This window comes from Astatotilapia calliptera, chromosome 20 (genome assembly GCF_900246225.1).
Source record: "Astatotilapia calliptera chromosome 20, fAstCal1.2, whole genome shotgun sequence".
Taxonomy (NCBI): Eukaryota; Metazoa; Chordata; class Actinopteri; order Cichliformes; family Cichlidae; genus Astatotilapia; species Astatotilapia calliptera.
Genome location: NC_039321.1, coordinates 23,741,975 through 23,756,870, shown reverse-complemented (window position 1 = coordinate 23,756,870; position 14,896 = coordinate 23,741,975). Strand labels below are relative to the sequence as shown.

Below are 14,896 nucleotides of genomic sequence, written 5' to 3'. Positions count from 1 at the left end.
TCTAAAAAATATAAAAACGAAAATAAAATGTATTAAAAATGTACGAACGAACAAACAAAAATGCGGAGACGGGCAGAGAAATCTTTGGACAAATAGAAATCGAAATGTTGCACCACGTGACCAAACACGGAAGTAAACTTTTCATTCAGAGGGAAGGCAACGGTGTTAGCTTGTGCTTCAACTTTGAACCATCTCGCTGGGACTAGAAGACCGTGACTTTGTCATTTCTAAGTATTTAGTGGATTAAGTGGAAAGGAGACCATGACCCAGGCGGAGAAAGAGCAGGATAACGGGAAGGACAAAGAAAAGGAGCGAGAGAGGGAGAAAGAGAAGGAGCAGCAGCGCGGGGTGAAAAGACCCATCGCTCCTCCGGCGATACCAGAGCCTCCTCAAGAGGTGAGACGGAAAATGAAGTACCCAGCTGTTGTATACATGAACTATAGCCGTATATATGCCAGAAATCTATAATGTAGCATTTGTATTTTTCATGAACATTTTGTTCTCACTTGACACATGCTAAACTATTGTGATGGTGCGTTTACTATCGTATTAGTACACTGTTTTAGTAGTACACCGTTGCTAAATGGGTCTATAACCTGCTACATGTGGCAACAAGGTTTAAAGCTCAGAGTTGTTGAGTTAAAGCTGATATTGAAATATTTTAGCTCTTAATTGTTGACCTCTTTTTGTTTTTCCCAACACGGATGAAAACACGTGTTAACCCTTCTGATTTAAGCCCCTCTTTAAAGTTTCAGGAGCTTAGATGTGGTAGATGTGGAAACTAGGTTTAACAGTCAGTATCTTTGTTTGGGGTTAAGACTAGCTGCAAGGATGTTTGGGCTCTTTTTAAAGGCTTAAACCTAATGATACAGCATGTAGTGTTTTCGTTTTTGTGCTGGCATTAATGCACGTCTAACATTATGCCAACAGCTCCAGTGTGGTGTGGAAGATATAGACCAGGGGTGTCAAACTCAAATACACAGTGGGCCAAAATTCAAAATGGAACAAAGTCGCGGGCTAACATTAATATTTATTGGAAAAAAAAAATCTTCCTCCAGATGTAAGAATGAATCTTTTCTTATGGACTCAAACAAGTTTAGCTGAAAAACTGAATATGGAACAAGCAAAGCTTAATACTAAACGATATATATATTAGCTGTATAATACCAGTAGGCCAGCTCTAATAGTAATTTGGTATGGCTTCGCCGGCCAAATGTAATTAGGCTGTGGGCCAAATTTGGCCCGCGGGCCAGAGTTTGACACCTATGATATAGACTATCCTGCACATAGCTCTGACCTCACCAGAGCCCTTGGATGGAAACAGATCCATGCAACCAGTTTCCAAAAACTAGTGGCCAGTCTTTCCATAAGAGTAGAGGCTGCGCAGGTGTCCACAGTTGCTCTTTTGTTGGGTGAAACTTGAAATTTCTATTCTTTTTCACAGCAAATACAGAGCAATTTTGTAGTTGTCATCCACACTGGATCGAGGACGCTCCGTATTGGCCGAGCAACGGACACCCTTCCAGTGACGGTCCCACATGTAATAGCACGCAGGCACAAGCAAAGTGGCCAGCCCTGCTATGAAGATGCATGGCTGTTGAGAGAAGGTCTAAATGTATGTGACTCAAAACCAGGTGCACCCATAATACAACTTCACTGTTGTCAAATTAAATGGTGTCATTTTTAAGTGTTTATCCTTATTGTTTTGTCTTAATATCCAACAGAAACCAGAAAGCAACGAGCAGAGGCAGAATGGCCTTAAAATGGTTGATCAGGCTATATGGTCCAAGAAGATGTCAAACGGAGTGCGGAGGACTCCTGTGTCTGCTGATCAGGTATGGTTATAAAAGAGAAATTAGGGAAGAAAGCAACACAATGCAGTGTGATTCTCTTCTATCTTATACAATAAAGAAATAAAGACCTTAAGGTCCTATAGCAACTTAGTAAGGTTTGAATAGCTGATATACAATATAGAAAATAACTCTTTTCATTAATTGATTATGATGTTAATCCATAAAAGTATTTTCTTATAGCAGTGGTTCAGTTTTGTATGTTTGTTTTTAGGCCAGAGCGTATAACTGTCAGATCCGTCCTGCGGTGCTAGACAGCAGCTCCAGAGTGAAGTGGACAAACACAACCCACCATCCTCCTTATTTGGTTGGAGAGGAGGTCGGTGAATGTATTAGAGCAAACTCGTAACTTCTGTGAAATATGACTTGTTAAGCCATTTTCATTACCTAAAGCCTTGATTAATTTTTACCCCCCCATTTCTGCTATTGCACAGGCTCTTTATGTGAATCCAACAGACTGTTACAACATCCACTGGCCTGTAGTCAGAGGTCAGCTCAATGTGCATGCTGGTCCTGGAGGCTCACTGACTGCTGTCCTGGCTGACCTCGAGACAATTTGGAGTCATGTGATTCAGAAGCATCTGGAGATCCCTCTCAAAGATTTAAAGGTAGGAGAAAACTTCTCAGTTCTATAGCAGGATGCAGTAGTCTTGATAAATCCTCATTTCTTTATATTAGTATAAAAAATAAGACTCTATCTATCTAGCTGTCTAGCTAGCTAGCTGCTTCTGTAATAGAGGCTTTCTACAGGCTTTGTGCTCCATACTTTCAAACAGATGATCATCCACATTAATCATCAGTTGCTCATTTCGCATTATTTCTTTTAGTATTACAGATGTATCCTGTTGGTCCCTGACATCTACAACAGACAGCACATCAAAGAGGTTGTGAACATGCTGCTGCTCAATATAGGGTTCTCAGGTATTACACAATCTTCACACGTAACTAAGTGGAAATTTCTTTGTTTCCATCAACTTACTTCCTGGTCTTTTTGTGTGTAGCTATCATTGTGCACCAGGAGTCGGTGTGTGCTACTTTTGGCAGTGGGTTGAGTAGCGCTTGTGTCGTGGATGTAGGCGACCAGAAGACCAGTATCTGTTGTGTGGAGGACGGAGTGTCACATCGAAACTCCAGGTGGGGCTCAAAACTCACGTTTATGTTTGATTAAATGAAATATATTTAATATTTAATTATTTGACCCGGTTGTCACAGACAACAAACACAGAACAGTGAATATTTATTTTTAAAACTCATGTTAGTTTCACTTCCTGCTTTTATTGCATTATTTAGCAAATGTCTTACATGGTATCTTGTATTTGTGGGACTTTGCAGGTTGTGTTTAGCATACGGTGGCTCAGATGTGACCCGCACTTTCTTCTGGCTCCTGCAGAGGGCAGGATTTCCCTACAGAGATTGTCAACTGTCTAACAGACTAGACTGTCAGCTCCTGCAGCATCTGAAAGAGACCTTCTGCCATCTAGATCAAGTGTGTGTTAGTCAGGGTGGGAGGGAGGGTGTTAGTGTCTGTGCATTACAATGATTTGTTAGCATCTTTGAGTATTTAGCCATACTCACTTCTAAATAATCGATGGAGCAATTTTAAGTACATATTAACTACAAAATCTTTTTTCTGTTTTCTCTTAACAGGACATATCAGGGCTACAAGATCATGAATTTCAGACACGTTTTCCAGAGGCCCCGGCTCTTCTGTACCAGGTTCGACTTGGGGATGAGAAACTACAGGTAATTATATCAGAAGGTAAAGACGATGCTGTTTTGATACTGGTGCTGAACTACTTTTCTGTCTTCTTTATAGGCACCCATGGGCCTTTTTTACCCGACGACGTTTGGGATTGTAGGTCAGAAGATGTCATCGCTTCAGTTCCGTTCCCAAGGCGACTCAGAGGACCCTCATGATGAACACTACCTCCTTGCTACACAGAGCAAACAGGACCAGGTAAAACACACACACACACAGGTTTCATAGACTAAAACCAATGAAACCAAATGGTTCTCAGCTATTTTTTTACTTAATTATTTTCTCCAATAGTCCTCCAAATCAGCTGCAGACAGGAAAGCTATTTCCAGACCAAGTGGATGTTTGGAAGGGGAGATGAGCAGTCAGGGAGGGACTGGGGACCTGTCAGATCTACCCAGGAGCTGTGGGAGTGGTGGAGGAGGAGGAGGGATGCAGGGGGAAACAGAGCTTGGGGCTGCCCATGGAGAGTCCCTGATGGGAGCAGGAGAGGTGGAAGAGCCTGTGTCTGCCCATCTGTCCAGGAAGACGGCCATCATGAGCCAATTTGAGAGCAAAGCATTGGGATTAGATAAGGCAGTCCTGCATAGCATCGACTGCTGTGGTAAGTGATGAAGTTAATTTTTGTTTTTATATTCAAAGATCTAGCGATGAGAATAAAAACTTCCATGGAATATCCTGTTTGAGCCTCTGTACTCATTTCATTTACAGCATCAGATGAAACCAAACGAAAGATGTACAGCTCCATCCTGGTTGTGGGAGGGGGGCTCATGTTTCATGGAGTTCAGGAATTCCTTCTTCACCGCATCATCAACAAGATGCCACCGTCCTTCAGAAGGCTGGTAGACAATGTGGAAGTTGTCACACGTCCAAAGGTACCCCAAAATTACCTTAGTATATCTCAGAAAAGGTCACAGACCTGCATCTGTCTTCAAAAGACAGATAACTTTATACTGCAGACTGATCCTGTAATGTATTTTATATGACACGTATGTGCTCTAGGACATGGATCCTCGGCTGATCTCATGGAAAGGTGGAGCAGTGCTGGCATGTTTGGACACCACGCAAGAAATGTGGATCCACCAGAGGGAATGGCACCGCTTTGGTGTCCGAATGCTCCGTGAAAGAGCTGCCTTTGTGTGGTGAAAACAGGCTCTTCTTACTTGAAATGGTGACTCAAACTGTCCCACTGTTCAGTGGACTGCAGAAGGATGAAATTGGCAAACTGTCGAGCACATTTCTGCAGTAAATAAAGGAAGAGTGAGAACTGTTTTTCCAGAAAAAAGATTTAATTCCTTAAATAAACTCTATACATAGTGTGACAGCAAATTCTGACAATTCTAGCACAGTCACCAGTGTTTTTTCAGTGTTTTTTTTTCCTGGCTGTTTAAGACAATGCAGATATTTCTGTTACTTCTGAACAGTATTAAATAAGTTTGACAGTTTTATGTCATGTACTGCAGTTGTATCACAATGCTCTGAATGTTCATGAATGTCTGGAATTCTAAATACAGTAAACCCATGATACCTGGTACAAGATATTTGGAATTAATAGAAACATTAAGTGATTAAGTGTACTCTTTGGAATTATATCATAGTCACACACAAGACTGATATAATCAAGTCTTAATCAACTTTTGCAATTTGAGTTAAAAAAAAGACAATGTATACCTGTGCCATTACCAAATTATCCATTGATTTTAGATATCCTAACAATTAGTGCTGAGCCAAAGGTGTGATACTGCTATTAGTACCGACCAGCTCTTTGTGGAACCAAGCTGTGTCATTACCAAATGTGACAATAATAGCAGGAGACACACTCAGTATTTTTTTTTTTATTCAACAGAAGGATACAAAAAAATACATTAGCTGATGACTCCCAGGAACCATAACCCATATCTAAGAAACTGGTGACATTGCAAGTTGGAAAAGCCGACGCAGAAAATGAGGGAAGAAGTGATGTGGATAGCTGTGGTATCAGCCGTTCTGGCCCCTACGTGTAGGAATTCCCAGAAAGGCGTCAAGAAACTGCTTGTGACAGTGACAGCTGATGAGGAAGGGCCTTAGCACTGTGACTTTATCATCTTTCCTTGGCTTCTAAGACACTGTGCAAGGCCCCACGCCTACACGGCATGTGTAGGCGTTTACCTAGAGAGAGGAGCAGGTAATATAACAGTCAGGCAGTGTTTTCATATCACGGCCATATATAATCAGTTTCTTTGTTAGGCTAGGTCCCCCAAGGTAATAACCTAAATGCATTCATGAGTAATAATGAGTAATGTTAAAATGCATAAAAAAAAGGAGTTAATTGTTTACTCTTCAGCTATAAAAGGCTGAGGGCTACTTTCCAGTAGGGTGATGGTGTTGCCATAGGTCCATGTAGTAGGAGGCTGAAGAGTACCACTGGCCACCCCCCAGTATTTTTTGTTAATGATCAAGTGATCAGATCATGATAACCCTAACAGTTATTACACAAAAGTAGCACTTATCTAGAACTCAGTACAATGTAACCTTAGTAAAGAAATGCAAATAGATATAACACAAGAAAACTACAAAAACCTTTCCATCAATATGACCACTAGGGCTGCCACAAACGATTATTTTGATAGTCGACTAGTCACCGATTATTTTTGCGATTAGTCGACTAATCAGATCATGCATCCATTGGACATAAAACGTACAGCTTATTGCACCAGCAGCATCTGCTCTTATATAACTATGATTAGCTTACAGCTTGAAGTGTTTAAGGTATGTGCTAACTAAAAATAAAGTCAAGATGATAGTTTATTAAATTTTAATGACATTTGCAGATTGTTTCGGTGGAGTTTAATAAACTCAGCCGTCTGCTCCTTGCTATCTAAAATATAGGGTGGACCATTTATATGGATACACCGTAATAAAATGGGAATGGTTGGTGATATTAAAGTCCTGTTTGTGGCACATTAGTATATGTGAGGGGGCAAACTCCTCAAGATGGGTGGTGACCAGTGTTGGGTAAGTTACTTTAAATTAGTAACTTAGTTACATTACTAGTTACTTCTATCAAAAGTAACTCAGTTACTTCAAGTTACCTGTTACTTTCAAAGTAACTAGTTACTAGGGAAAGTAACTTTGGTTTTACTCAGAATTCTCTTGTTAATGTGTTGCTTCCGTAACTGGATACCCAGCAAAATTGACAGTCTTCTAGCTTGCTTACTTGCCACAAGTGCACTGTGCCACCTACCAATAGAAAGGAAAAAATAATGTGGATATTTCCACAAGAGAAATCCCATGCCTGGACCGTCGTTGACTGCTGCCATGATTCTAGCCTACATCACAGCGTCATGTGCGCTTTTTACATCCAACACGTACAATGCAGTTGTGGTGCTTTTGATTGTACTCAGAAACTCGGAAATTCTGCCTTCCGAATAGGAAGATGTAGGTAACACCAGACTGCAAATGAGCTGCATACAGGGCTGAACTGGGACAAAAAATCAGCCCGGGCATTTGGACTAGAGACCGGCCCACCATTACAGGAAAAATCATAAAGCCTTTGAATGAAAACAAACGCTGTTGTGACACAGTTTTGATGGTATATATGCATCAATCTATCAATCGTTTGTTATAAGATTCAAATAATTATTTTTTAAAAGCTAGACATTTTAAATGAGAATAAGAAAGAAAAGTACTTCTTTGTGCCCACCTCTCCCTGTTAATGCCCTACCTGCCCCCCTGGCAAAACTTTGCTAGACACGCCCCTGCACAGTTACCAGCTGTCAGCTACCTAAAAAAGGATCCTGGTGTTATTTGTCTCTCAGAAACAGTTCATAACTTCCCTTCAACTCATTCATGTCACCTAAAAGGTAAACCTGTTTCTCCATCACCTGTTCAGCTCTGATGATTCAGTAAGGACATCTCCTGGTTTCATCTTCATGTTTCACTCTCACCACATATCCAAACTGATATCATGACCAGCAGCTTTTACAGCTGTGGCTCCAGCAAATATCAGCTGATACTAGAAAGAAATATTAAATAAATTCTAACAACAGCTGATCAAGCTTAAACGTGCTGCTGTTGTTTAGCGCGACCTCCGCTGGTTTTTTCTTTCTGGCGCAAAGTGGGCGATAAATAAACAAGAGAGAAAAGCCGATCAGCTGATCATTGATGGGAGAGAATGAGAGGAGAAGAGGCAGCTGTGCAGCAAAGACACGAAATAACTCCAGCTTTGTGTCTTTTTCATTGTAGCTGAAGTACGGGACAAACTCTTCCTTTTCACCTCAATACAAAACGCGTAATATTTTCTCTGAATACGGGACGATTTCGTTTTTTAGGGGACAGTTGGCAACCCTAATAATTAACCTTATGAATAAAATAAAGTTCCACATCATTAACATCATAGCACCCACCCAGCTGTATAGAAACTCCGTCATGCCAGCTAGCACGCAGTACGAAAAAGTCAGCACAACGAGAATAAACTCGGTTTATATCTGACCCAGATAGACTGCAGGTCATAACTTCTTACCTGAAGTTCAGTTCACCTGACACTTAGGCCGGCGGCTGCCTCGGCTCTCTGCTCCTCCTGCCTCCCCTTTCCCTCATCCACCTATTGGCCTCCACCACCACAAAAAAATAGTGCTTTGTTGTGTATCTGACGGACGAAAGCCAAACCAATGCCACACCACTGCAGTTGCAGCATTTTTACAAACCAATTCTGGTTCATCCGTTTCATTTAACGATCCGCTTTCACTCTCCTCATTCTCCGTCGCCGCCGTGCTTTTTCCGCCATGTGCATATGAAAACAAAGGCACTGCGCATGCGCGTTTTACCCATATTCTATCGCAATATTTCATTTTCTTATCGTTGCCCAACATTATACTGGTATTACCGTGAACGGTATGATATGGGCCAGCCCTAGGTGCCAGGTCCGATCATTTCTAGATGAACAGTTTCCTGGAAAGTGGATTGGTTGTCGTGGGCCAGTTGAATGGCCCCCAAGATCTCCCGATCTGACCCCCTTAGACTTTTATCTTTGGGGTCATCTGAAGGCAATTGTCTATGGTGTGAAGATACGAGATGTGCAGCACCTGAAACTACGGATACTGGATGCCTGTGCTGGCATTTCTCCTGCGGTGTTGCTATCAGTGTGTGAAGAGTGGGAGAAGAGGGTTGACAATCCAGCCGACTTCTAAATGGCCACCATGGTCACCACCTATCTTGAGGAGTTTGCCCCTCAGATATACTAATGTGCCACAAACAGGACTTTAATATCACCAACCATTCCCATGTTATTACAGTGTATCCATATAAATGGCACACCCTATATAACAGGACACCGGAGTATATTCTTGAGCATCTCACACTTCTGATAATCAGTTGTCTGCTTGACGTTTATTCAGTTGTGTAAAAACTATAACTTTAATCTCAGCCAAACCGATTTACTCAGGAATAAATAAAATACTAAAAAAAGCCAAACAATATCACTTTTAAGTTATCTAAGTGACTTACATATCATCTTTAACCTAAGTAGCGAAAGACGGCGGTGGTTTTGAAAACGATTTGCCGGGAGTCCAGTGTTCTCACCGGCTCTAGTGAGCCTTGATATAGCTATCGAGCTGGTGGGTAACAGACGTCTCTGAAAACGTCGGAGCGCTTTTGAAAATATGTGTCTTGATAAGCTGAGCAGATATTTGAAGTTTACACAGCTACATTCTTGCCTGAAAATATGTTAAACGTTTATTTTGTGAGCCAGAAAGAATAATAAGAGTAATATTAAAACTAACTAGCTGCCGTCATTGTTGACAACTGAGCAGGAATAAGTAGTAGGATTTAAGAGTGTAATAACAGACTGAAACAGAAGACGGCAGCTATGAATTCTGGGACACAGCTTCTTCTTCTTCAGGGTTTAACTGGCATCCTTGTACATGCAGTGCTGCCGTCTTCTGTTTCAGTCTGTTATTACACTCTTAAATCCTACTACTTATTCCTGCGTCTTTTGGGATCTTACAAAGCGTCAAATGACACGTCAACTATTAAATTAGTCGTCGACGTAATCGTGACTAGTCGATTAATCGTGGCAGCCCTAATGACTACACAAGCACATATACAGCAAACTGACATGCACATTTTGTTTCTGTGTCATTCATCCTTTGAAATTAATTTCACTTTACATATGAGCTGATACTAAAATGGACTGTTTAATAAAAAAAGACAATAAAAAATTCTCACCTTCCTCATCCTCCTCCACCCATTGGTGGAGGACTGGGCCCTGCACCATGGTTTATTCTTCCCATCCTCCTTCTGCCACCAGGTGGACCTGGAGGACTGTATAACCAACAGTAGACAAGAATGTGAGGAACAAGTGGTATAAATTAGTGCTGTCAGCGTTAATGCGTTAAACAGCTTAAATATAAATTAATTCAAGTGCTGAAATGAGCAACAGCTTTGTTAAACTGCATTTGTCATTCTCTGGATTATGACAATTTTTTAGATACAACTGAAAAAGAAATAACATCACATGCATCTTATTAGCTTTGTGTTACACATGACACACAATTCCTAATAAGCTAGCTTGCTCCTACATCGGATTACGTAATTTTCAGTGTTTAACATAAAGGTAGTGCAGAATTGGTGTTCAGTGTGTGTATGTGTGTGTGACACAACTAATGGTGTTTCAGGGACTTACCCTCTGCCGTCAGTGAAGCGTGATGAAACAGAGCTTCCATTCTTTGACATGTCGGGGTGAAACATGGTTTTGAAACTGGTAAAAGAAAAAAAAGAGTGGGGGCTTGTGCTTAATTCAGAATAAACCATAATGGAGGCTCTAAGAAAAGCCTCTTGCTTACTCACTATATTGTAAGTTTATTACACCACATTCCAACCAGTTTTACAGGCAACAGATTAGCAGTATTAGAGAAACTGTAAGTCATCTATCTTTAGCGGAAGAAAGAGATTTTCAGCATCTTTTTAAGGTAGAAAAACACATGTGAAAATACAACAGTAAATACAATCAAACAACTCTTAACGAACCTTAAATACAGGCAATGAGAATATTAATGATTATTCAAAAGGTCACTCATCCATTATGTTAAACAAAGGTGGCTATTTTGTTTTATTTATTTCATTTAATTCTCATTTGACTTACAAGAGGCCAATAAACTCCACTGCTCCCCAGAAAAGATCAACCAGTAAAGACAGGCGCCATGGAGACTGTGCCCTGCTATCCAGGACCTGGCCTGATGGAGAAACACAGAGGTGGGTCAGACAGCAGGGCTCTGTGATGCTGTTCACATTGCAAGACGGGAATACATGTATAATAATCATGAGTGCACCAGCCAATCGTTAACCCGGATTTACTCCTTAGCTGGCCTTCAGTACACAAAGGCTAACAGCTAATCAGGGCATAAACGAGTTGCAGCACATTTCAAAACAGTTTTAAAGAAAGATAAATTTCGTTCCACTATGAAGTTGAAGCCCAAACGAAATCGCAGTCACATATCGGATTCTGGAAAAGCGACGAAGTTTTAAAACACCACCTAAGGTTCATCAGCTCAGCACTTCTTTCTGCTACGCAGATTCAACCAGGCTAGCTAACATCCTACATGGCTAAATGTAACCTAACACTTTTCACACATTCATGCGGTGGTTATGTTCTAAAATGTATAAAAACACCTAATAAATATCAAACAAACAAAGAATCCGTTAAAGCAGGGAAACCACTCACCGTTGGACACGTACACCATCTTCCAGAAAGTAACAGCAGCACTGCCACAGCTGTGTTTACGGTTGGCTTCGCATTTCCGGGTCTGTTGCTGCGTTATGTGACACGCATGCGCACCACACACAACAGCTACAACCACCTTACCTTACACTCATTATAGAAAAACATTTCAACGTCAAAAAAAACCTACCCACATAGTAACTTATTTTTTATATGATTAATAGATATATCTATGTATTACAAAGAAAGGGGAGTGTCTGACGTTGCTCAAGTTATTACTTCTTGGAACTCAATCTACGACTCACTCTCTAGAAGGTGGGAGGCCCCATGAGTAACTGCTGTTGTCTGTATATAATAGGGCCGTACAGCATTTCCCCTAAAGCTTCAATATTACAGTTATAGTAATAAAAATGAATTGCTTGTATGAACGTGTGTGTGAATGGGTGAAAAACATTACACATTTCCACTACCACAACCCTGAACTAAATAAGCAGTTAAGAAAATGGATGGATTGATATTCTCCAGTCACTAGCATAACATTTTAAAAGAACAACTTAGTAATTCAGAGGAGATAGTAGAAGCACAAGTCTTTATTTTCTAGGGATCTTGTTCCATATTCTTTTTTAATAAGAGCTCTTCATGATGCATGCAAAATAAAAAAGCTTTGCCTTACAATATAATACACACACGGTGTAAACCAGCCAACACATTCACAGCCAAACATCGGTCTATAAATAAGGAGCAATATATTATAACATTATAATGGAATACTGTTAAATATTTTCAAGTTGATCTACTTTTATGAATATTTGTCAGTCTGCAAAGAGACCCATGTTTGCTCACATCCAGCTTGGACAAAGAATGAAGGTTTGTGAAGGCATTCTGTGGAAGTCTATCTCAAGTAAATAAAAAGTAAAGCGTTTTGAACCTTTTCAAAAAAAAATGAAAATGTGAATAAATGAAAAAGTTCAGCACAGATGGAAACTGTCGGTTAAATAAAGGCATACTGTTGCTTTATCAACACAGAAACAGTCCAAATGCAACCAAAAGCTCAAAATACAACACATCAGACCAAGTTACTCATGATCTTTAATCTTGGATACATATGTGTTTACGTCTTCATCAGAATTTTGTTTTTCAGTCTTAGAGTCAGGAACTGGTCTTGCATTGGATTCAGTAGCTCCAGCATTTTTCTGTGGCTTATATTTTTTATTCATTGCTGATGGAGTAAATCCGTGTTCATTATAAGCATTTATTACTTTCTCCACTGTTTGGCTTGATACGTTACATAAGTTGGCAGTTTCGCTGACTGACAGTCCTGCAATCCGTGCACCAACTATGTGGCCCTTTTCAAAGTCTGTTAACTCACTGGACGGGGTAGTGTCGACTGCTTCTCTTCTTTTATCCATTCCAGTGCTGAGTATATTGTACGTCAGCCTTTCTTCCCCCTTTCCCTTCTTTAAGAATGATTTGAGACCATTTCCGATGAGGCTTCGGCGAACAATAGCTGGATCAACTGAAGGGCCAGATGCATCTCCCAGGTCCTGTGTGAGGTCTTTGCTAGATCTTTTACGATTTCTTAAGGACATGACTTTCAGATACTGTTCATCTGCTGTAGATAGTTTTTTAGGTCGGCCACTTCTTCTTTTGTCTTCCACTTGTCCGGTTTGCTGAAATTTTTTAAGGACACACTGCACACCATGTCGAGATATGCCAAGTTTTCGGCTAATAGTTCTTTGGGGTTCACCTTGTTGGTGCAAAAGTACTATTTTATGCCTGTCAAACCGTGTTATCTTTGGCATTTTTTTCTTGATTTAACTAAAGATGCAACTAAAGAAATGAGAACAAATGAACAAACTGTCAAAATATACCATTTATAACTGGTTCTTTGCTATGATTTTCATCACGGGTTAACACAACACTACTTCATTCCTTGAATTAAATGTCTTTTCTATGCTCCAATGAAGCCAACGTCCAAAGGAAAAACTTGCAAAAAGACCTTCAGAAAGCCTGGAAATTTGATGCTCAAAACAACTTTAAAAATTACAAGCAAGTCTGGCTCCTTGGGAAGCAAAATATAGAGAAACAAAAGGTGGCTCAAGACTTTTGCACAGCACTGTAGATGGAGATGACTGGTTTTACTCCTTGGCCTGAATGCAAAAATCATGAAAGAAGAAAATACCAGAAGTTAAAATTTCAAACACAATGAAATAACAATACACAGTTGTCTTTCTCTTTGTGTTGATTAGCAATCAGTGTGCTAATGGAGGGACAAATTATAGGGATGAATTCTAACTAGCGCCCCCAGTACCCTACCAACTAACAGTTCTGTACTTTCAGGCTCCTTAAAAAGTATTATGACTCTGAGTCAAGTAAAGTATGTATTATATATAGGACAACTGGATGAGCAGGTGATCCATGCTATATGGATAATGCAGAGGGCCTTGGTGTGAATTTGTACTAAGGCTATTTACTTGGTGTCTTTCTCCAAGCTTTACTGTCTTCTTTCCACTGTACAATCAGATAAAGGATTAAAAGCCCAAAACATACATTTAAAAAAGTTTTAGTTTTTATTCTTTTAGCTGCTGCCCTGGTGGTATTTAATGGGATGAGAACAGGAAGAGGGAAGAAAAAAAAAATAAAAACACAATTCAAACATACATTCTGCCTATGGAAATTTGATATAAGGTCTATAGGTACTGGGTGTAAATGGACGCCCTACTTTAGGATAATATACTACACTAATATATTTAATACACTAATATGTATATAATATATTACCTAAGTAAATTTATTGTAAAATTTAAATGAATTTTAATTATTCTGATGCTCATCGGGGAAACACAAAGACGCCATTGCAAATCTTTACTCTCCTGCTATCTGCAGAAAAGTTATGTCTGCTCTGATGAGCTGTTTTCTACAGCTGCACAGAGACCCGGGGGATCTGCCATGGTGACGCTTTTTTTCAGAGAGACTGGTCAGTGGGCGGTGACTTTATACCTGTTGATCACTAATGTAATGTCCATCGTCTGCAACATCAGTTACCATGGTGATGTACCTCCGTGAGAAGTGAACCACCTTGGCAGTACAGAAAACCTGCAGTAGACGAAATTCTGCTTCGTAGTGCAGGCCCCTGAAAATCATACCCACTGTTCTCTACACCAGTTCACCTCCAGCACTTCCAGAACCCCCCGAAAAGAAACAGGTTAACAGCTAATCAGTCAGGACACGAATGCAACAAGACAGCTAAAATGGTTTAATCAGTCATGTGCTCTTTTCGGGAAAACGAGTGAGTTTTACTGAACCGCCTAATGCTGTCCACCTTAAAAATAAAACAATCAGTCATTATTGCACAGCTTCAGAAAAGCTAAGAAAGCAAAGCTAACCTGGCTAAACGTAGCCTTACACCTTTCTACCGTCACACGTTCATGTTGAGGTTCAAAACGTTCTTTGCATAAAAAACATAAATACTGCAAACATATTCGCCCCGACGCCGAGAAAACGGATGAAAACACAGGTCAAACCTCTCACGGTTGGACACGTGAACCCTCTTCCACAGAGTAACAGCGGCGCTGTCACAGGTGTGTTTGTGGT

The 14,896-nt window shown here is 40.3% G+C and overlaps 2 protein-coding genes across 3 annotated transcripts; one reads left to right on the top strand and one right to left on the bottom strand.

The window, feature by feature from the left end:
• The first annotated feature begins 112 nt into the window (after positions 1-112).
• actr8 (actin related protein 8) lies at positions 113-5,681 on the top strand. The gene is made up of 13 exons (XM_026154650.1): positions 113-396; positions 1,445-1,615; positions 1,725-1,835; positions 2,065-2,169; positions 2,285-2,458; positions 2,678-2,771; positions 2,852-2,984; positions 3,183-3,336; positions 3,498-3,593; positions 3,667-3,807; positions 3,901-4,210; positions 4,318-4,481; positions 4,609-5,681. Exons 1-13 carry the CDS (start codon positions 262-264, stop codon positions 4,750-4,752), a joined length of 1,932 nt encoding a protein of 643 aa, XP_026010435.1. The 5' UTR covers positions 113-261; the 3' UTR covers positions 4,753-5,681.
• Positions 5,682-9,806: 4,125 nt separating this feature from the next.
• selenok (selenoprotein K) lies at positions 9,807-11,417 on the bottom strand. Of its 2 annotated transcripts, none has more exons than XM_026154651.1 (4): positions 11,306-11,417; positions 10,727-10,817; positions 10,268-10,342; positions 9,807-9,906 (listed from the first exon to the last, which is right to left on the bottom strand). In XM_026154651.1, exons 1-4 carry the CDS (start codon positions 11,322-11,324, stop codon positions 9,807-9,809), a joined length of 285 nt encoding a protein of 94 aa, XP_026010436.1. In that variant the 5' UTR covers positions 11,325-11,417. The 2 variants fall into 2 exon arrangements, with proteins under 2 accessions (XP_026010436.1, XP_026010437.1); XM_026154652.1 differs by having other exon boundaries at positions 9,816-9,906.
• Between the last annotated feature and the right edge of the window lie 3,479 nt (positions 11,418-14,896).